The sequence below is a fragment of the Chanodichthys erythropterus genome, chromosome 10 (assembly GCF_024489055.1).
Source record: "Chanodichthys erythropterus isolate Z2021 chromosome 10, ASM2448905v1, whole genome shotgun sequence".
Lineage (NCBI taxonomy): Eukaryota > Metazoa > Chordata > Actinopteri > Cypriniformes > Xenocyprididae > Chanodichthys > Chanodichthys erythropterus.
This window is the reverse complement of record NC_090230.1, coordinates 6,470,287-6,493,426: the sequence shown is the minus strand read 5'-3', so window position 1 is coordinate 6,493,426 and position 23,140 is coordinate 6,470,287. Positions and strand designations below refer to the sequence as shown.

Here is a 23,140-nt window from a genome sequence, read left to right as displayed (position 1 = left end):
TGTGTAAAGAGATCGATTTTGGAATTAAAGTCACATGTCTGAAAACAAACATACATGGTATGTTAGAGAAATATCACAAAATGGTCCTCTTTTATAATGTACTTGCTGATATAAACAGCATCCATTATTAGCAGTTTGCCAAGTGGAATAATGACAGTTATTTATGTAAAGTGTCACAGGATGACCAGGAACTACAAACATGGCGCTGGTGCAAACCACACATCATCAAGCTTTGATCGTCACCAGGAAAGTTCACCTTCAGAACCAATCAGAGGCCGCCAACTGGACTCACTCCCGGGATGAACACTGCACATCCATTCAGACAACAGTGCGTGTTGCGACGTCATGAGCCAGCCAATAGACGAGCGAAGAGTGGACCGGTAACCAATCAGATGGGAGAGTGGGCGGAAACTTTCAATAGGAAGCGCTGTTGAATCGGTACGTTGCGTGTTTCTTTAGCCGGTATCTTTAATGATCGTTCAAAACTAAGTCCAGCACTTTTTCATAACGTATTTAAGTAGTTAGACACGTTTGATTGGTTTTAGGATGTTATATTTAAGTGGGCTTTCTGTGGCACTGGCCCTGGCGCTGGTTCCGAGTTGCAGTGATGCTTTGAAAGATGGAGAGTGTGAAGGTGAGTTTGTGTAATAATGTGTTCATAGAGTAAACGTGTGGAGGAAACACTTTCCCCGTCAAGAGCATCTCACTGCTGCGTTTCACTCGTCTTCTTTAGTTTAGCTCTGCTGTATGTTTAACTGAGGTCGTTTTATTGTGTATTTTTGGTGTTCGTTTTTAACTGTTAACTACTTCAGTTATTCAGTTCATTAATCATTATTTTTTCCTTTAGGTTTTAAGGCACTGTTAAGCTAAACGCATTTTATAATCATTTGTATGATGTATCTTTATAATATACAGTATGTTTCTAATACGATTTATTAGAAAATAAGTATTTTAATTATATAAAGCATTTTATATTAGCATTGTAAAGGCATTTATTTATGTAATTTTGTAAATTAGGCCACTATTTTCTTTTGTTTTCAATGAAAATCTTTTGGACAATAGTATCATACTGTAAACAGTGGATTACATAATGCAGGTTATTATCAGAAACCCATGTAAATAAATACGCACTTCATATTCAGAACTATCTATTCAGATATTGGTCATAATTTCCTGTTTTTCTAGTAATAAACTGATCAATAAAAAATCATTTTGAAATGAACTGATATAAGCCTGGCAGGAGAGCAAAATAAATGTAAATGTGTCTAATTTAATGGACTAATTGTGTTGATCAGAGGGTTTAACAGGGTTTCCACTTGTAAATATCAGGGAATTCCTTACCTGGAAGAATTATAGGAGAAAAAAAAAAATATATATATATTTATATATATTTATATTTTATAAAAGTATATTTTAATTGTGAATACACATTTTCTTCAAGTTTTGTTCTCTTGCATATTTTTTTTCATTTAGATATTGCTGTATTATCGAGTAGAACTTGCTTTTAAGCCGTAAAGATGTCTTAGTGAATCATTTTCAAAGAAAAATAAAAGTTCTTTGTGTACGATTTTTGCATTGCAGTCTGTGTGGGTTTCCTGGAACGGTTTTACCAGAAGCTAAACGACGACAACGTCAAGTTCAACAGTGACGCCATTGAAAAATCTCTTCTAAAATCTTGCAAAGATACCAAAGGGAAAGAAAACCGCTTTGTAAGTCTTGTGTATCAGATCAGTGAATTGTGCTTTTTTTCTTGCATTATTTATGTTTGTTTATTCTTACTTTGTATCTGTTTTGTGTGTTTGCGCAGTGTTATTATATAGGGGCAACAAGTGATGCAGCAACAAAAATTATCAATGAAGTTTCCAAACCGATGAGTCACCATGTGCCAGTGGATAAGATTTGTGAAAAGCTCAAAAAGAAGGACAGTCAAATCTGTGAACTCAAATATGGTAAATTGAGAAGTTTGTTTGCATCGGAAAGTAGTTTACTGTGATTAATTTATTGCTTCTGTTTTGTGTTTGACCAGTATGCATGTGTAACCATATCATATCCATTGTTTGTTTGAGCATCCTGCCCAGCCCAAACCCAAAATATACTGCAAGTCATTAAATGCTTTTGTCATCTTCTAGATAAACAAGTTGACCTGAGCTCCGTCGACCTCAAGAAGTTGAAAGTGAAAGATCTGAAGAAAATTTTGGAGGAATGGGGTGAATCCTGCAAAGGATGCGTGGAGAAATCTGACTTCATCCGCAAGATCAATGAGCTAATGCCCAAGTATGCACCCAACGCAGCCAAGGCACGGACAGATCTGTAAACTTGCAGAGAATTATGGGACCAAGGCAGTGGCCAAAGGCATTTAGGGTGGAATATTTGCGCTGTGCAGCTGACTGACCACCTAAAAGTTGGGTCTGCATTGTGATTGTCACGTTACCATGTACTCCAGGGGTAAACGTCAAGAAACCACACACTTCCATGAAAATACAACCTTTAATTTATGACTTGCAATGTGCAAGCTTGTAGTTCTAAATAATATCCAACACAACCTCTGTTTGCCACCTGACGTTATGGGAACTAAGTTTGACACACTTTGCCTAGTTTGATTTACATTTTCTTTTCTTTTTTTGAGGGTATAGGCTTTCTTAGTTGACTCATTATTTGAAATATAATGGAGGAGAGTCTCATCTTCAAAATATGACAGTCAGTTTGAGTGGACTTTGCTGTAAAATGTTTAATACAGTTATACTGTCTTTTTCATTAAAAGAAGAAAAGAAACTGGTCTTGTCCTTTTATTATTATTATTATTTTGTTGTTGTTTTATTTGTTTTTTTTAATTATTATTGTGTTTAGTATTGTATCTTTTTCATTGAGGCCACTTTTTATAAAAGTTCTACATTTCCTTCAGGGCATTAGCATTTTATTTGACTAACAAAATACCTAGTTACCATGTGATGGTATTGAATTGATTTATATGGTTATATAATGCAATACTCATTGCATGTATTTGTATATCTTCTTACAGTTTTTGGTACATTAAATACGTTAATGTGCATTTTTTGCTCATGACACTTTTTCATTATAGTATCAGTATATGCTATTTCTGTAGAAACTGCGTAGTATGTGAATTTTCTGTATACGTAATGGACCTACTACATTTGCAAAAATGTGCAGTGCAAAACAGGAATACTGTATGCAATGCACTCTACAGGATATGATAAGGTTTGTTGTTGCAAAATATACTATTTCACATTCACAGACAGACTGTACAATAGCATAATAATACAGGCATTGTGTGTTTCTCAGCTCTTCTTGAATAAGTATTATATTCTTATGAAAATAGTTAATACATTTAGCTCTCACATCTTTATTTTAGTGTCAATATTGATTTTCCATCATTTTAAAGCGTCACGCGAATGCGTTCTGACGTCAGCAGAGTCTCCTCCCACTCGCGGAGCGCGCACATTCCTTTTGTCCAAGATGGCGGAGTAGATGCAGCCGAGGCGACGCTAATGTTTGTAGTTTTATTTTTATCGGTGAAATTTAACATCCAGGCGAATATTTTTCCGTGCAAACGTTAGTTAAAGTCCTCCTCACGGATGTGCAAAATCTCCTGGAGCCGTGAGATTTCACCTCGGAGCTGATTTTATATTTTTGCTGGGGGAGCATCACTGTAAAATGAAGCGGCAGGCCGAGCGCGACGCGAGTCCGTCCAGAGCGCTCACCAAACGCGTCCGCGAGCGAGACCGAGAGCGCGAACCGAACCCTCCGCTCGCGCTTCTGCTTGCAGAGAGCCGAAACTATCATAAACGAAGCCGCAGCCGAGAGCGGGAAAAACCGCGGGTCCGTGAGGAGAGAGAGAGTCTGCATCACCGCCCGCATCATGAGCTGGGTCTGCTGGGTCGAGCCCCCCTCCGAACCACCTCAGTCCTGCCTAAAGGTAAGACACCATCCACAGAAACAGTGGGAACACGACTAGAATACAAGACACTACTTATCAGCAACCTTGGATCTCAGCTTTCTGATGAACATGTGGAGGACGGACTGTTTCATGAGTTTAAAAAGTTTGGAGATGTGAGCGTCAAGCTTTCTCATACGCCTGAACTGGGTCGCATCGCCTATGTCAACTTCAGACACACGGAAACTGCACGGGAAGCACGTCATGCCAAAACCAGGTTGGTGCTATATGATCGTCCACTCAAAGTTGAACCCATGTATATGCGGCGCCGCAGTGTCACTCCTCCAGATGTTAGTTATGTATCTCTGCACAGTGCTGCCTACACCTACAGACAGCGGTCCCTGTCACCAGGTGCCGGGGGTAGCGCCCTTCGAGAAATGAGACCTAGGCACTACGTTGATGGCATGGGACTCAGCAGGGACCGTGTTTTGGACTATTACAGCGCTTTGGAGGAGAGGAGCCGTGCATATGCATATCAGCTTCCCGAGGAGGACTTAAAACCAGAGGACGATCAGAGAGCCACAAGGAACTTGTTCATCGGCAACTTGGATCATAATATTTCTGAGGTGGAACTACGACAAGGATTTGACAAGTATGGAATTATTGAAGAAGTCGTTATCAAGCGCCCCGCTCGTGGACAAGGGGGCGCGTATGCTTTTCTTAAATTTCAGAACTTGGATATGGCTCACCGGGCTAAAGTGGCCATGCAGGGACGCATGATTAACGGAAACCCGATTAAGATTGGATACGGGAAAGCCAATCCGACGACTCGGCTCTGGGTGGGCGGACTTGGCCCGAATACATCGCTGGCTGCTTTAGCCCGCGAGTTTGATCGCTTTGGGAGTATTCGCACCATTGACTATGTGAAAGGAGATAATTTTGCTTACATTCATTATGAAAGCCTGGATGCAGCCCAGGCCGCTTGCGCGCAAATGCGTGGCTTTCCTCTGGGCGGTCCGAACCGTAGGCTACGTGTGGATTTTGCTAAGGCAGAGGAGACGAGGGCATACCCTCAACAGTACCAGCCGCCTTTGCTCCCGCCTCCACATTATGATATTCTCGCCGATGGTTACGGACGCCACCGCAGCCTAGAGAGAGAGCTAAGAGCGAGAGCCCGCTCGCCATCACACCCTCTGTTCGCCGAGCGAGAACGAGAGCGCCTTTCGGACCGGGACTGGAGTCCGCCGAAAGGACTAGAGCGGCGGGCGAACCCGGAAGCGTTTGGGCGGGTCAGGCAGCGCAGCCGCAGTCGTAGCCGCAGCAGGGAGCGCTGGGTGAAGGAGCGAGACCTAGAACGCGGGCTGGGGAAAAACTGGGAGGAGCGGCGCAAGCGAAGGAGCCTCAGCCCCAATGACCGTCCCACCGAGGAGCGCGGAAGGTCAAAGCTCAGAGGAGGGGCGCCATCCACTCCTGAAGACAGCCCGGACCGGGGCCGCGGCCGTCTTCCGGACTCCACCTCAGAACCCCTTGATCACACCCCTGACATCAGCAGACATTCCAGCGACGAACGTCCTGCACAGGACGAATCTTTGCATCCGAGGAAGGATGAGCGTGATCGCAACCACCGCAAAAGTGAGAGCGACCCCGACTCGCAGACGGACAAGTCCAAAACGGACTCCAAAAAGCCCAGCACGCTCTCCGAATATGCCCAGACGTTGAGTCGCGTGTGGCACGGTTCTCTCGTTCTTAAGAACAGCTGCTTCCCCACAAACATGCACATGCTTGAGGGAGGCGCGAGCTTTCTCCAATCCCTCATGAGAGACAACCAAGCAGGTGGCTCCAAGATCACACAGCTTAAAATTGCTCAGCGGCTGAGGTTGGATCAGCCCAAACTGGATGAGGTGACGCGTCGCATCAAACTAGGCAGCCCGGACAGCTACGCTGTGCTCCTTGCCGTCCAGGGGCCCATGGACCGCGACGCCCCTCCTCCAGAACCAGGCCTTCAGCAGCGCCTTCTCCGCAACCTGGTGACGTACCTCAGGAACAAGCAGGCAGCAGGGGTCATCGGCTTGCCCCTCGGCGGCCCCAAAGAGAGAGAAATGGGGGGCATGCTGTACGCCTTCCCACCATGTGACTTCTCGCAACAGTATCTCCAGACTGCTCTGAAAACTCTTGGCAAACTTGAGGAAGAACACCTGGTCATCGTGGTTGTTAAAGACTCACCTTAACATTTCAATTCCAACTCTCTAAGAACTTTCCACACAGATTTTATGCCTTTTATGATTTTAGGATGGATGTACCTTTTTATTTTAATACTTCCACACAGTCCATATGATCATTCCCTTCTTAAAATGTTTTGAAATTGAATAGCATCCCAGAGAAGTTGTTTTATATACGTACAAATGAGGATTTTTTTTATTATTTCTCTCAGCTGTGTTCAAAATTTTCCATTGTATCCTACTTAAAAATGTGTTTTATATATTTGCATGCACAAAGCAATTTAACTGAAGCTTCCTTCCGGTGGCTCGCTAAAATAGGTGCAAAACATACTGGGCCTCAAACAGAATGAATTGGTGTAAATTGTAAATGCGTTTGTTTTTGAATTGTAGCATTCAATTCATTCTAACAGTTTACGTAAAAAAAAAAGTTTATGAAATGTCAATTTCTGTTGACCGGAATTCAAGTATGATATTTTGTTTGTGGCTTTTTACTCCGTAACACATTCAGTAACAGGTCTTCGCTCCCATATTACATCCACTGTCTGTTTCACAACAATCAGATTAAGGCCCTAAAATGATTTTCAGAAATGAAACGGTGCTTGACGAGGCAGTGTGTTCGGTTCAGATGAGGCGTTTGTGTCATAATGTTGGCTTCTACCTCTTTAACCATGTAACACATCAGGTATGTTTGACAAAATGAAGAGAGTTTTTGAGCCCATTGCATTTTTATTGTTTGTTTTAAATATGCACCTGCAGCACTAACAGAAAGGTCATGTGACTATACATGTTACTTACTGAATGAGTACTGTACTGATCCAAACACACTAATGTTTTAAACATTACGAACACTACGGTTTAAGCTCGTGTTTGTTTGTACGCAGTAATGTCTTTTTAAGCATTAGTAGTGTTTCATCTGCCCTCCACTGAATGACTATTTGCCAAGTCATTTAAAGCAACACACATCTAAAAGTGCTGTTATGAGGTGTTTTTTTTTATTTTTTATGTCAAGTTATTTGAATTTCATAATAATGTATAAACCTGAAACAAGTGTTATTTTTAGATTTTAGTTATTAATGATGGGGTTTGAAGGTCCACCTGCCAACACTACAACAATTTGCACTGAACAGTAATTTTCCATGGTTTATTTTTAATCATATTCTTTTGTTTTACATCTCTTTTAACACTCCTTTTTGTAATACTTTTATAGGAAAGTCTTTTTTCTGTCTGTATGCAAAACCTGTATGAGTATAAAAAAGTAAACATTTCATGTGCTTGTTTTTAAAATCGTACCTCCTGTCATTATTTGCAAAACTGTGCATTCAATGTTTAGCCATATGTAATGAAAATGAACGGCCAGTAACCTGTCTCCATAGTTACCTCTCCATCTCAGTCCAGCCTACAAAACAAGTTGTGAAGGTTAAAGTGGTAACCAGGCAACTACATCCATCATAAAAAAAAAAAAAAAAGATTCCAGAGTTCAAATGAGGCTTGACTGTGAAGCTCTTTGTAATAACCACTAGGTGGCAGTGTGGTCAAAGAAAAACGATATTAACGCAATCTATGAAACCAGCGAGTTCCTGCTGTGCAAGTGGGAAGTTGCTTCAGGGGAAACAGTCAGTGCGGTGCATATTAAATGCTTGCTGAGACATTGTTGCTGCATTGAACAGACTTAAAAGCGTTCTTCATTTAGTTTCTCCTTATGCCAGTATGCAAATGAAGTAGTTTGCGTGCGATATTTATGCTGTTTAATATATAGATCTGCATGACGCTGGAAGATTAACCAGCCTTATTGTTTTCAGAAGCTTGTTAATTATTTATAATGTAGTTGAGTGACTGTACTTCAGACTAACACTTAATTAACTAATTTCTCAATGTCAGAATGAGAGAATCTACACTGATCAAGCCACAGAAGTCCAGTCTGTCAAATCCTGACAGATCTCTCAATGTTTCCTGCTGACCAACTATCTGTACAGAAAGGCTTTAGAGTTGCTTAATTGACTGAGCACTGCTCTCAAGGTGACAGGTAATTTTAAATTGGCCATTTATACAGCTTTTTGTGTTTGTGCTTGTCAACCTGCCAACAGCTGCTGTTATTTGAACAGGCCACTGATTTCTGTTGTTGGAGAACTGTGATTCATGAGTTAATACTGTATATGATGTTGGCCTGAATCACAGCTCTCATATTTGACTCTTATATTTTGAATTTGTCTGAAAGAATTTTAATGGAATCCTGATAAACTGCCAAATGTCTTTAAATGCCTAAACCTATATAATGTCTTACATATATATACATATATACACTCTAAAAATGCTGGGTTGTTTCAACCCAAATTTGGGTCAAATATGGACAAACCCAACCATTGGGTTAAATTTTTTTAAATGCATATTTTAACCCAACGGTTGGGTTTGTCTCTCTCTCTCTCTCTCTCTCTCTCTCTCTCTCTCTCTCTCTCTCTCTCTATATATATATATATATATATATATATATATATGTATACTTGATCAAAAATACAGAAAAAACAGTAGTATTGTGAAATATTACAATTTAAAACTATGGTTTTCTATTTTAATATACTTTAAAATATAATTTATTTCTATGATGCAAAGCTGAATTTTCATCAGCATCATTACTCCAGTCTTCAGTGTCACATGATCCTTCAGAAATCATTATAATATGCTGATTTATTATCAATGTTGGAAACCGTTGTGATGCTTAATATTTTTTATTTTTTTTTATAATCTGTGATACAATTTTCAGGATTCTTTGATGAATAAAAAGTTAAAGAACAGCATTTATTTAAAATATAAATATTTTGTAACAATACAGACTACCGTTCAAAAGTTTGGGATCAGTATTTTTTTTTTTTTTTTTTTTTAAGAAATGATACTTTTGTTTAGGATCTGTTAAATTGATAAAAAAGAGAGACTGGAGTAATGATGCTGAAAATTAAGCTTTGCATCACAAAAAATATATTTTAAAGTATATTAAAATAGAAAACCATTATTTTAAATTGTAAAAATATTTCACAATATTACTGTTTTTACTGTATTTTTTATCAAATAAACGCAGTCTTGATGAGCATAAGATATATACAGTGGGTACAGAAAGTATTCAGACCCCCTTAAATTTTTCACTCTGTTATAATGCAGCCATTTGCTAAAATCATTTAAGTTCATTTTATTTGTCCTCATTAATGTACACACAACACCCCATATTGACAGAAAAACACAGAATTGTTGACATTTTTGCAGATTTATTAAAAAAGAAAAACTGAAATATCACATGGTCCTAAGTATTCAGACCCTTTGCTCAGTATTTAGCAGAAGCACCCTTTTGATCTAATACAGCCATGAGTCTTTTTGGGAAAGATGCAACAATATCGTCCAGGATATCCCTGTACTTGGCCGCATTCATCTTTCCCTCGATTGCAACCAGTCGATCCTGTCCCTGTAGCTGAAAAACACCCCCACAGCATGATGCTGCCACCACCATGCTTCACTGTTGGGACTGTATTGGACAGGTGATGAGCAGTGCCTGGTTTTCTCCACACATACCGCTTAGAATTAAGGCCAAAAAGTTCTATCTTGGTCTCATCAGACCAGAGAATCTTATTTCTCACCATCTTGGCAAACTCCATGCAGGCTTTCATGTGTCTTGCACTGAGGAGAGGCATCTGGTGTAGGCCTGCAGTGATGGTTGACTTTCTACAACTTTCTCCCATCTCCCGACTGCATCTCTGGAGCTCAGCCACAGTGATCTTTGGGTTCTTCTTTACCTCTCTCACCAAGGCTCTTCTCCCCCGATAGCTCAGTTTGGCTGGACGGCCAGCTCTATGAAGGGTTCTGGTCGTTCCAAATGTCTTCCATTTAAGGATTATGGAGGCCACTGTGCTCTTAGGAACCTTAAGTGCAGCAGAAATTGTTTTGTAACCATGGCCAGATCTGTGCCTTGCCACAATTCTGTCTCTGAGCTCTTCAGGCAGTTCCTTTGACCTCATGATTCTCATTTGCTCTGACATGCACTGTGAGCTGTAAGGTCTTATATAGACAGGTGTGTGGCTTTCCTAATCAAGTCCAATCAGTATAATCAAACACAGCTGGACTCAAATGAAGGTGTAGAACCATCTCAAGGATGATCAGGAGAAATGGACAGCACCTGAGTTAAATATATGAGTGTCACAGCAAAGGATCTGAATACTTAAGGACCATGTGATATTTCAGTTTTTCTTTTTTAATAAATCTGCAAAAATGTCAACAATTCTGTGTTTTCCTGTCAATATGGGGTGCTGTGTGTACATTAATGAGGAAAACAAATGAACTTAAATGATTTCAGCAAATGGCTGCAATATAACAAAGAGTGAAAAATTTAAGGGGGTCGGAATACTATAATATATATATATATATATATATATATATATATGAGCGATCATTAAGACATTATTGGGCTAATTGTAACTGGGGATGTTAATGAAAGCTAAAAAAAAAATGGTTTTTTTTAAGCATAATTCGTTTTGAATCATCTAAATCAAACCTGCAAAACATCCTTTAATCCTTTTTCAAAGATATTTTTAAGACGATTTAGTTAGGATAGACTGAATTTTCAACACTTAACTGTTTGTCATAAATGCATTTTTTTTTTTTTTTTTTTTTACTTTTGTGACATTGATGGTTCCTTTGAAGCAGCACTTGAAAGGATTTTTAAGAAAGCATCTTTCCATGGTGTGCTGAGCCAGCAGCTTGTCTGACCTGTATATGTCTGATCGCTTTATTTTGCGCTATTGCACTTGAATAAATTAAAGTCCACAATTCACTTCAACCCAGTGATACAATATTGAACACAACTGTAAGTTGTGTTGTTGATTTTTCTAACTTGAAAGCCCACATCTAGTTCTTTCAGGTGCAGCATAGATCATTTGGCCAAAAAACAATTCAAACCAACAAAATAACCTTGCTCAGGTAACAGATTTTCAAATGTTCACATAAAAAATGTACCAACTGCAACTGAAATCTCAAGTACCACAAGGTTATTTATTTACAAGCACAAGCACGTTAATCCCATTGCAACTCAGGGTTGTTGTGCTAGTGTGTTTTTGTACTCTGTTTACTAATGTCTTTAACCTGTTAGCGTTTCACTGTACCACATACCTTTCAAAAGAGACCAAAACCATGCATATACTCCAAGTGGTTCAAGAACAGCATGCAATTAACTTTGGGTATGCCCCTTTTTTTAGGTGTTTTAGGCAAATTTAACGGAATGCTAAGGGGTTAACTAATTTTTTATGTCCTTTTTGTCATTTCAAATCACATTTTATCCCCTGGGTGTAGACAGGGATCGTGTGTTTTCAGGGATTCGGCTGGTTCCTGGTAGCAGTCCATCGACCCAGAGCACTTCACTGTAAGCTAGCCTGGTGCTCTTATAGTGTAGGAAATGGAAGACACAAGTAATGAAATATTAATGTGGAATCATGAAAGGTCCAATGAAATCCATTAAAGCAAGGAAAATCAATGAAACATGGCCCCACAGCTTCTCAGCTGGGCTGATGAGTTGATCGTATCTGGTGATGTAGTTTTCTTTGTCTTTATAGTCTTTGGTAAGAACACACAAGAAGGATACCATACTAGAGTAAAGCCATTAGTGACACATGGGGCCTGAAAGCCATTATAGAGTGCAGCAGTGCCCGCCCCTTTTGTCAGCAGGGCTGCATCGTTCCGGAAGTTTTTTTTTTTTTTTTTTTTCTTCCCTCTCTCTCATAATTTTTTTCCCCATATGGATTATAAAATAATAAGTCTTTGTTAAAGAGCTATAAGCCATGAACCAAACCAAGCAGCTACGAGGTGAATCACAACACTACAAACTTTGATTCGAAGCAATTTTTTTTTTTTTTTTTTTTTGAAAATCAGACAAAAAGACAAAGGTACAAGACTGTGTGTGTACTTAACAGCTTTGGTGAGGGAAAGAACTACAATTCCATGAAGCTTTGCAAACATAATTGATTTAAAAATGGAGAAATACTCATTTCCAAACATTGATTATATATATATATATATATATATATATATATATATATATATATATATATATATATATATATATTTATATATATATAATATGAAGACTTCAGATGCAAAAGCCTCTTAGTGCCATCTGAATTTTTCTTCTAAAATGAGCATTTTTTTCAAGCTTGTAGGTTTAGGTGGGGTCAGTAATTTCTATCTAATGGCAATGAAAAGGACCTATTAATTGTGATTAAAATGAAACGACTATCAACATACAAGCTTGATAAAAATTGGGAGTGAGTGAAGCTAAAGAGCTATTTTGGAGCCTGTTGATTTTTTCGACTCTAGGATTGTAGTCAGGATACGTTTTCATATGAGACTGGGTTGCAACAATCTAGCATCACAACGGTTTCCAACATTGATAATAAATCAGCATATTATAATGATTTCTGAAGGATCATGTGACACTGAAGACTGGAGTAATGATGCTGATGAAAATTCAGCTTTGCATCATAGAAATAAATTATATTTTAAAGTATATTAAAATAGAAAACCATAGTTTTAAATTGTAATATTTCACAATACTACTGTTTTTTCTGTATTTTTGATCAAGTATACATATACGTATTGCAACCCAGTCTCATATGAAAACGTATCCTGACTACGTTGGTCCAAAGTGCAAAATGTAGAGGGGTTACAATAATGGCCCTTAAATTGTATGACTGTTACATTTTTTTTTGCCTATTGTTTTGCGTCCAAGTCACGTGACTTTAGAGAGCCCGGCCGTGAGAACAAAAAACATGGCGGACGTTTCTCTACTTTTTAGTGAAAAAAACAATATTTTGAGTTAGTTTCTGCATAAAAATAAGTTTTGATTACATTTTTAGCGAGAAATATATATTCTATTTTCATAATATTCACTCAGTGAATGTACATAATCACTCGCTTGCGCGTTGTTGCAAAGATTTATCTGATCTCGCCAGAATAATGTGAAACTGCTACGTTTTGGTTGCTATGGACAATATTTTGAGTTAGTTTCTGCATAAAAATAATTTGATTACATTTTTAGCGAGAAATATATATTCTATTTTCATAATATTCACTCAGTGAATGTACATAATCACTCGCTTGCGCGTTGTTGCAAAGATTTTTCTGATCTCGCCAGAATAATGTGAAACTGCTACGTTTTGGTTGCTATGGACAATATTTTGAGTTAGTTTCTGCATAAAAATAATTTGATTACATTTTTAGCGAGAAATATATATTCTATTTTCATAATATTCACTCAGTGAATGTACATAATCACTCGCTTGTGCGTTGTTGCAAAGATTTTTCTGATCTCGCCAGAATAATGTGAAACTGCTACGTTTTGGTTGCTATGAACAATATTTTATTTTCTGCATCAAAATAAGGTTTGATTACATTTTAAGCAAAAAATATATATTATTTATTTTCATAATATTCACTCAGTGAATGTACATAATCACTCGCTTGCACGTTGTTGCAAAGATTTATCTGATCTCGCCAGAATAATGTGAAACTGCTACGTTTTGGTTGCTATGAACAATATTTTGAGTTAGTTTCTGCATAAAAATAAGGTTTGATTACATTTTTAGCGAGAAATATATATTCTATTTTCATAATATTCACTCTGAATGTCAACCCGTTCTCACTCCTGACCGTTCTCACGCTGAAGAAGTCTCCTTCAGAACACATCGCGATATTTGGCATCAGTTCGCGTGTGCTGGATGTTGGTAAGTAGTCGTAAATACGCTGTTCTAATGTTTGATATAATGTCTTTTCTGTTTGCAGATATTAATCAGATTAACGTTAGCTCCCTCATGTTCAGTCACTGCATTATATCTGTCACCTCCGCTGAGGTTTTGCTTTTCATTGCTTTCTATATTAAATACTAAACTAGGGTGATTAAACACTGTCACGTGACGTGCAATATATTGCACAATATATATAACATATTCATATCAGGTTCAAAGTAGTACAAGTGTAGTTTCAAAATGGTATTTGTTGTAGAAGCACGGTAAAAAACAACACTTACCATGCTTTTTACCACAGTATTGGTCGTTTTAATGTGATTTTTGTTGTAAATACAGAGTGACCACAACACTTATCATGCTTTTAATGCCTAATAATGTTAAATCCAAAAACTGTAAGGTCAATAAGAACTTCTTTCCTATATATATTTATATATAAACCTATATATTATAAATAATGATATTTTCTTTTCTCTTGTTTTAGCTGAAAAGACAAAAAGGGCCTTTCGGAAATGGATGAAGGAGACAGAAAGCTGCAAAGGCAAATAATTGCAATGGTATGTATGTGTTGCTTTTAACCCTTTATCAAACATTTTATCAAGCATTTGTTAAATAGTCTCACAGTAAATTAAAATTAAAGTCAAATCCTGTACATATTTATCACCTTATTTGTAAATCAGTTGTGCCCCTTCTTGGACAGTTGGACGTCCCACACATAAAAGTTTATATTAATTCCATTGAATTCTTTAAAATGATTACAGATTGGGCCCAAAATGTTCCAATGATACATGATGTCTCTCCGCAACTCATAACTACCTCTGTTTGCAAGAGTGGAAATTATCATTTGACCTGTCACATGACATCAGATATACAATTATTTTGTCATATTCAAAATAATTGAATATCTGATGTCTATTCAATATCTAATCAGTTACACTGCTGATAATGTCCTGCTTGCATGTGAAACATGTTATTTTTTTATTTATTCTTTTAAATATAAATATAGCTTGCTATTAAAGACATATGTTTAATCATGGAAATGCCCACATATCAGTGAACTTATTACATAAATGCATTTAACATTTAATTATGCAACACTCTTTACAGAAGGAAATCCTACAGTTATGTGTAAATTGACAACTTGAATGTGATGTAATAAATTTACCTTCCTTTCTGTCTTGCAGGATTACTTGCAGTTTACAACATCAAACTCAACAGCTCTTTTAAGAGCCGACCCTCACAAGAGCTACTAGTGAGTCGCTGCAAACCTGCCGTGATCAGCCCTTTCCAGGTAAAGTTTCTAGATATTTAAATCAGTATTTACTCATCAAATGCTCTCCTGGATGGTATGGTAAATTAACTTATTTATAACTGTCTCAATTTGTATGTTTTAAGAACAAGAGTAATTGCACACAGAGTAAGTAGAGACTTTCTTGTTTTTCTGTGCAGAGAAGGAAGACCAGTCCTTATATCAAAGCAAGCTCATCGAAGTCCTTTGTTTAGGGTGAGGAAGGAACATGACCATCTCATGCCCAAAGAAGACAGAAGTCCATTGGTATGTCTTGTGTTGAGGCAATGCTGTAATATGTAGTACAGAATTTAATGTTGTTCTCTCAAAGGACTATTAAGTTCTTAAAAAGTTCTTAAAAACTGTTCCTTCTGTTTTTTTTTTGTTTGTTTGTTTGTTTGTTTTTTTAGATAAAAGCAGACAGGGAAGCTTTGGAAGATAATGAGTTAATATAATATAATATAGTATAATAGGAATTAAATAGTAAATGTTCTTTAAATTATGTGTAATACCTAGTTTTTTTGGCTTGAAATAAGGCCTTATACTGCACAGACCTAAAACATTGTATTTGTGTTTTAAAACAGATAGCAAGTGAAGTCACTAACAGAAGATCCTAGAGGAAAAACGACTGATGTGCAGCTACGGAGGAACACAAGAGGCAGAAACTATGCATGGCCATGGCTTCTTCATGAGTACAGTAAGTCCTGTGCCTATTCTTAATTCTTGCCTTAAAGTTTTTATTGCAGTATTTTAACAATTTTACATTGTACAGGTTATCACTTGGTTTTTGACCAAATTATGCTCTTGAAACAAGAAACAGAAGAGTATGTTGTCCTGAAAGAAATCAAGGCTCAAAAGAGAGCATGCCTTTCTAAAAGATCTTTTAAAACATGTTGCTGTTAATATGGGTAAAACAGTTTTTGTTCAGTACTTAGCTTACAGTCTGTGCTGCATTATATTATGTACTGCTGTTTTGTAAAGTTAAATCAGGAACAGGCAACTCTAGCCCTTTTGCTGTCTCCTTTTTGAGGTGGAGAGTTTACCTCCAACCATAATTGAGCACACCTGAAAATTTTAACCAAAGTCTTCAGGTGTACTTATAGACAGTTACAGGCAGTTGGGTTTGAGGTTGGAGCTAAATCTGCAGGACCGTGGACGCTGAGGGCCAGAGTAGCCCACCACTGTTTAAATCATGCAGAACATAAGCTGACCTGGCTGTCCATTAAACTACTTAACTTGAATTGTGTGTTTTTTTGTTTTACTTTTAGACCAGGACTGAAGAACGCCTGACAATGGGATGTTAAGACTTCTTCCTCTGGTTGAGAAAAAGCTACAGCACATCAGTGATCACATCTTCTGGTCATCAGTTGTACTGTAGAGTACAACTGAACAAACTGTTTAGAAGAAGAAGAACATGAACATGATAGAGACATGTACAGGGAAGAGCAAGAACCCAGTTCAGCTGTGATAATGAATCTTTATTTTAAACTCAATATCAAATCTGTTTTCTGGATCATAGTTGACTGGATGGGATTCTGTGGCGCTCATTTGTGCAATAGGAGTAAAGTCTGTGAATGGATTATTATGACGTTAACGTATTTTTGAAGACACGTTTTTATTTATCTTGAATCTCATTTGTCTTTATGCAAATTTCAACCTTATGCTGTATCCTCCAATAAAGTGTTGTGTAATAAATTATGGTGACCGTGGTGTTTGGTAGAGTAAATACAATTTAACTAAGCTGAGTTTATTTCATAATTTAAAAAAATGACATATAATTTCCATGATTGTTTGGGACAACAATGCACCAAAAGTTGCATATACTTTCATGTTGTGACAAGGATGGCAGTTTCCAGATAAATAAAGGGAAGGAATGTGAATAAAGAGAGGCTGCAGTGGGTTATACTGACACAAACACTTCAAGCAGAACTGAAGAAGATGGATGTTGATCATTCTGGTACATCTACTACTGCATTCAAAATGACAGCTGGACATTACTGATGTCAGGCATGTGAGGAGCAAGAAGAGGGGGTGATAATGACATTTTGGCACAGTTTCTTATTTTACTGAATAGTGCATTATCCTTGTGTAAGTAATAGTGAAGTGTAAATATAAATAGTTTTTAGTTTACTGCCAACACTGGCAGCTGGATAATGGCAAGTTGTTGTGGGTTCATCCATTATATTTATTGGTGTTCATACAAAAAAAAAGCAAAGAAATAATCAACTACTATTCAATTAATCAATTATTATTATTATTATTATTGTATTACAACATTTTGTTATAATATTTCCATATTTCATCAGATGGTCTCACAATACCCATCAAAAACCTATACAAGCATGATGTTAGAATGGAAAATGAGGAAATGATAAAATACTGCAATATTTAAATGTGATTCAACAACGTTTGTTATCCATGATGAGGAGTACACACCTGTGTAGATTTTAATGCCCTTCCACCCCCAAGGGGCCAGTACCGGCCCCTGGAAGAGCAAAAAAAATGCACATTTCAAATGGCTGTAACACAAAGTCCGGTTAGCGTATCAAAGAGAAAATCAACAGGACAACTGCTTATGCTATGATTACTAAATAATGTTGGGCACAGTTTTCAGACATACATGGAAAGCTGGCATAAAGGTTTTTTAATAGTGATTACAGTAAAATATTAAATTTCAGCCTGTCCCTCATATATGTAATAAATGTTTGCAAAATAAACATATTTAGATATCGAGTTGTCCATTAAAGATCTTATTATTTTAACATTTATCATTTCTTTACTAAACGTTTTAAACTACATTACCCATATGTCTCTGTCATTCTATCAATGAACGGGAAACATGGCGCTGTAGTTCATTGAGAAGCTAGGGTTAGGGTTGGGATCTCGGTAAAGGAGTAATTTCTCACAACATGGAAACACTTTATAGTTAACTTAATGTATGAGTAACGTAATATTCACACTAAAACAAACTTTGTAAGATAAAGCGCCGTTTTATATGGGTTGAAAGGTAGTCCAATCACAGCGAGTTCTGCGATAGAGTCACAGCCAATCACAACACAGCTGAACAGATGCGTCACGCTTACTTGTCCATTTATGGTAAATGACGACAGATCTCCTTCGGTTCCGGCTGACGAGAAAGATTCCTTAAATATATAATTAATCTAATTAAATATAATAAAAATCACATTTTACAACGAAAGACTCCTTTGTGTTTTAAACTGATGCATAAATATATTTGAAAGAGATATAATTGCATCTACTAAAGTGCTTCTAACATTTACAGTAGATATGTAGTATATTAAAGGTATACATTTAATCACTTATTTATACCATTCTTCACCATTTGAACTCTTGGAATTAAAATAAATATAAATAAAAGCATAATGAATGTACTCGATTTTGTAATCATATTCCAATATTTAGTGTCAAAGACAAATGTAGTCCCCAAACTACTGCACAACAGTATAAAAATCAGTTAATTGTGAGAAAAAAATATATCCAGTTACAGAGGCAATCTATTATAGTGAAATATAACTACACAAATCGATATGATGAAGTATTATTTTTACAAACCAAGAGATGAGATAAAATTCCATGTGAAAATAAGTTTCTTTAAAGAATAGGGGGAAAAAATAACATTTTACATTCTCAACTTTAATACAATACAATATTGTGTTTATTGTTCACTTTTACTGTAACTAAATGAAAGGCAAATTCAAATAGTTAATGCATTTTATAAATGTTAAATATTTTCAGCAATAAAATGCTTCTATAAAATACATTCATGGGTATGTTACATTTACATTATCCAGGTACTGATATAATGATACCATAGATGTAGTTAAGGTGGACATTTACTATAGTGACACTGTAATAAAAGGTTTAATGAAACAAAATGCAAGACATTTTCAAGTCCATCTAAATGAAGAGGTAACAAACTCACAGAATAATGTCCAGAATGTCAATGTGTCATTTCTGTAATACTCTATATCAGCACCAAACAGAATTAAATAAATATTGATTGTTCTCAGAGGGTTTTCCTGAACACTCTCACTAACTTCAATTGTTCGGACAAACACCTGCTATACACACATGCAGAAATACATATTTGACTATAGTCGCAGCATTACTAGAACTTTTACCAAAACTCCGGATGAGCACTGGTGCTTCTTTGGTAAAGGCAAGAATATGGAAAAAGATAAATTACTATTTTCAATATTGGTTCTGCACGTTTCAAGGAGATCATAAGGAGGAGTCCACGTGAAGACTTTTAAAAACTGTGACAGAGTGAAGGGTGCACCTCCCTGGACACACCCTAAGCATGACCAAACAACAACACCCAAAGACAGATATGAAGTGGACACCACCAGGAGAATGCAGGGGAAGACATGGAAACGAAGGCCTGAAGAATGTTGGTGTCCCATGGGAAGATGTGGAGAATGTGGTCACAGATTGGATACGTTGGAGGACACTTGTTACCCAATGTGCCCAGCACAGCACTTGATGATGATGTTGTGAGTTCATACATAACCGTAGGATTTCCTTCTGTAAAGAGTGTTGCACAATTAAATGTTAAATGCATTTATGTAATAAGTTCACTGATGTGTGGGCATTTCCATGATTAAAAGTATAGCAAGCTATATTCATATTTTAAAAAATAAATAATAAAAATAAATAAATAACATGTTTCACATGCAAGCAGGACATTATCAGCAGTGTAAATGATCATGACAAAATAATTGAATATCTGATGTCATGTGACAGGTCAAATGATAATTTCCACTCTTGCAAACAGAGGTAGTTATGAGTTGCGGAGAGACATCATGTATCATTGGAACATTTTGGGCCCAATCTGTAATCATTTTAAAGAATTCAATGGAATTAATATAAACTTTTATGTGTGGGACGTCCAACTGTCCAAGAAGGGGCACAACTGATTTACAAATAAGGTGATAAATATGTACAGGATTTGACTTTAATTTTAATTTACTGTGAGACTATTTAACAAATGCTTGATAAAATGTTTGATAAAGGGTTAAAAGCAACACATACATACCATTGCAATTATTTGCCTTTGCAGCTTTCTGTCTCCTTCATCCATTTCCAAAAGGCCCTTTTTGTCTTTTCAGCTAAAACAAGAGAAAAGAAAATATCATTATTTATAATATATAGGTTTATATATAAATATATATAGGAAAGAAGTTCTTATTGACCTTACAGTTTTTGGATTTAACACTATTAGGCATTAAAAGCATGATAAGTGTTGTGGTTACTCTGTATTTACAACAAAAATCACATTAAAACGACCAATACTGTGGTAAAAAGCATGGTAAGTGTTGTTTTTTACCGTGCTTCTACAACAAATACCATTTTGAAACTACACTTGTACTACTTTGAACCTGATATGAATATGTTATATATATTGTGCAATATATTGCACGTCACGTGACAGTGTTTAATCACCCTAGTTTAGTATTTAATATAGAAAGCAATGAAAAGCAAAACCTCAGCGGAGGTGACAGATATAATGCAGTGACTGAACATGAGGGAGCTAACGTTAATCTGATTAATATCTGCAAACAGAAAAGACATTATATCAAACATTAGAACAGCGTATTTACGACTACTTACCAACATCCAGCACACGCGAACTGATGCCAAATATCGCGATGTGTTCTGAAGGAGACTTCTTCAGCGTGAGAACGGTCAGGAGTGAGAACGGGTTGACATTCAGAGTGAATATTATGAAAATAGAATATATATTTCTCGCTAAAAATGTAATCAAACCTTAATTTTATGCAGAAACTAACTCAAAATATTGTTCATAGCAACCAAAACGTAGCAGTTTCACATTATTCTGGCGAGATCAGATAAATCTTTGCAACAACGCGCAAGCGAGTGATTATGTACATTCACTGAATGAATATTATGAAAATAAATAATATATATTTTTTGCTTAAAATGTAATCAAACCTTATTTTGATGCAGAAAATAAAATATTGTTCATAGCAACCAAAACGTAGCAGTTTCACATTATTCTGGCGAGATCAGAAAAATCTTTGCAACAACGCACAAGCGAGTGATTATGTACATTCACTGAGTGAATATTATGAAAATAGAATATATATTTCTCGCTAAAAATGTAATCAAATTATTTTTATGCAGAAACTAACTCAAAATATTGTCCATAGCAACCAAAACGTAGCAGTTTCACATTATTCTGGCGAGATCAGAAAAATCTTTGCAACAACGCGCAAGCGAGTGATTATGTACATTCACTGAGTGAATATTATGAAAATAGAATATATATTTCTCGCTAAAAATGTAATCAAATTATTTTTATGCAGAAACTAACTCAAAATATTGTCCATAGCAACCAAAACGTAGCAGTTTCACATTATTCTGGCGAGATCAGAAAAATCTTTGCAACAACGCGCAAGCGAGTGATTATGTACATTCACTGAGTGAATATTATGAAAATAGAATATATATTTCTCGCTAAAAATGTAATCAAAACTTATTTTTATGCAGAAACTAACTCAAAATATTGTTTTTTTCACTAAAAAGTAGAGAAATGTCCGCCATGTTTTTTGTTCTCACGGCCGGGCTCTCTAAAGTCACGTGACTTGGACGCAAAACAATAGGCAAAAAAAAAAATGTAACAGTCATACAATTTAAGGGCCATTATTGTAACCCCTCTACGTTTTGCACTTTGGACCAACGTAGTCAGGATACGTTTTCATATGAGACTGGGTTGATTGTTAAACACGATCATTTAAAAAAATAAGCTATAATAATATGGGCTGACGGTTTCAGCAGAAGCAAATACCATCGATTAACAACCTCATAGCTCACAGTAGGTCTGTCTTTAAAGGTTTAAAAGTTATTGTTCAAAATCAATTTTGAAGTTTTGACTTCTGGAACCCGACTATATTACAGCTATATTCTGTCATCATTTACTCCCCTTGAAGTAGTTCCAAAACCTGTATGAATTTCTTTGTTCTGCTGAACACAAAGGCAGATATTTGAAAGAATATCAGTAACCAAACAGATCTCGTCCCCATTGACTACCATAGTATTTATTTTTCCTACTATAGTAGTAAATGGGGCTGAGATCTGTTTGGTTACTGATATTCTTCCAAATATCTTCCTTTCTGTTCAGCAGAACAAAGAAATTCATACAGGTTTTGGAACTACTTCAAGGGGAGTAAATGATGACAGAATATTCATTTTTGGGTGAACTATCCCTTTGGATACATTTGAAAATGCCTTTTTTTCATTTCAATATGTTCTCCGTCCACACGACCATTTAAGCTTTTTTCAAAAGTTTCTTGTGTTAGAGCTCACTGAGATGATACAGAGGGACCAGACATAATTTATCTCTCACGCTTTTTTTCTGGCACAATCATCTTATTAGTAAAGTATCTCACCACTTACTGGTACATCCAGGTTGCACTCAAATGTCATTCCATGCCTGGAATAAAATGCATTTGCCCTCATGTTTTGCCACAGGACAGCAGTTTCGAGTAAATTTTCTGTCATCTTTGCAGGAATATATTATGAAGTAACAAGTAACATTTAAGTAACAAGTACAAGTAACATTTATCATTAGAAACACTGAAAGTGAATTGCACATAGCACATACTGGTATAAACAGATATCTCTCAGTACAATATGCGTCATATGACTAAACATGCATCAGCGATTTCAAAGTCCATAGTATAACTTGAAAACAGCCGTTTCATATTTATTCACCTTGGACAGTGTCTTCAGAAAGCCCAGTTTTCTAAGTGTGGACAGAAGGCCAAAACAGAGAGAAAAAGATGTGCTTTCAAATATATCTGGATTAGTGTAGACCACCAGGGTTCCTCAAATCCTGCCCTCCAGAGTTTAGCTCCGGGATGGGCAACTTTAGTTCTGGAAGGCTGCTGTCTTGCATATTTCAACCCTAATCAATCACATCTGAACAAGC

General features: G+C 36.6%; 2 protein-coding genes and 2 long non-coding RNA genes across 4 annotated transcripts; 3 read left to right on the top strand and 1 right to left on the bottom strand.

Annotated features, from left to right (window-relative positions):
• The first annotated feature begins 406 nt into the window (after positions 1-406).
• Positions 407-2,803, top strand: manf (mesencephalic astrocyte-derived neurotrophic factor). Its single transcript, XM_067398523.1, has 4 exons — positions 407-634; positions 1,582-1,709; positions 1,808-1,949; positions 2,130-2,803. The coding sequence occupies exons 1-4, from the start codon at positions 547-549 to the stop codon at positions 2,312-2,314; spliced, it is 543 nt and encodes a 180-aa protein (XP_067254624.1). The 5' UTR covers positions 407-546; the 3' UTR covers positions 2,315-2,803.
• A 665-nt stretch (positions 2,804-3,468) lies between these two features.
• Positions 3,469-7,371, top strand: rbm15b (RNA binding motif protein 15B). The gene has a single exon (XM_067398522.1). It carries the CDS (start codon positions 3,673-3,675, stop codon positions 6,118-6,120), a length of 2,448 nt encoding a protein of 815 aa, XP_067254623.1. The 5' UTR covers positions 3,469-3,672; the 3' UTR covers positions 6,121-7,371.
• Positions 7,372-13,779: 6,408 nt separating this feature from the next.
• Positions 13,780-16,857, top strand: LOC137029021 (uncharacterized). The gene is made up of 5 exons (XR_010896248.1): positions 13,780-14,437; positions 15,065-15,171; positions 15,330-15,435; positions 15,753-15,865; positions 16,437-16,857. It is a non-coding gene; the product is annotated as an uncharacterized lncRNA (long non-coding RNA).
• A 1,763-nt stretch (positions 16,858-18,620) lies between these two features.
• Positions 18,621-20,876, bottom strand: LOC137029020 (uncharacterized). Its single transcript, XR_010896247.1, has 3 exons — positions 20,800-20,876; positions 20,225-20,297; positions 18,621-19,713 (listed from the first exon to the last, which is right to left on the bottom strand). It is a non-coding gene; the product is annotated as an uncharacterized lncRNA (long non-coding RNA).
• Between the last annotated feature and the right edge of the window lie 2,264 nt (positions 20,877-23,140).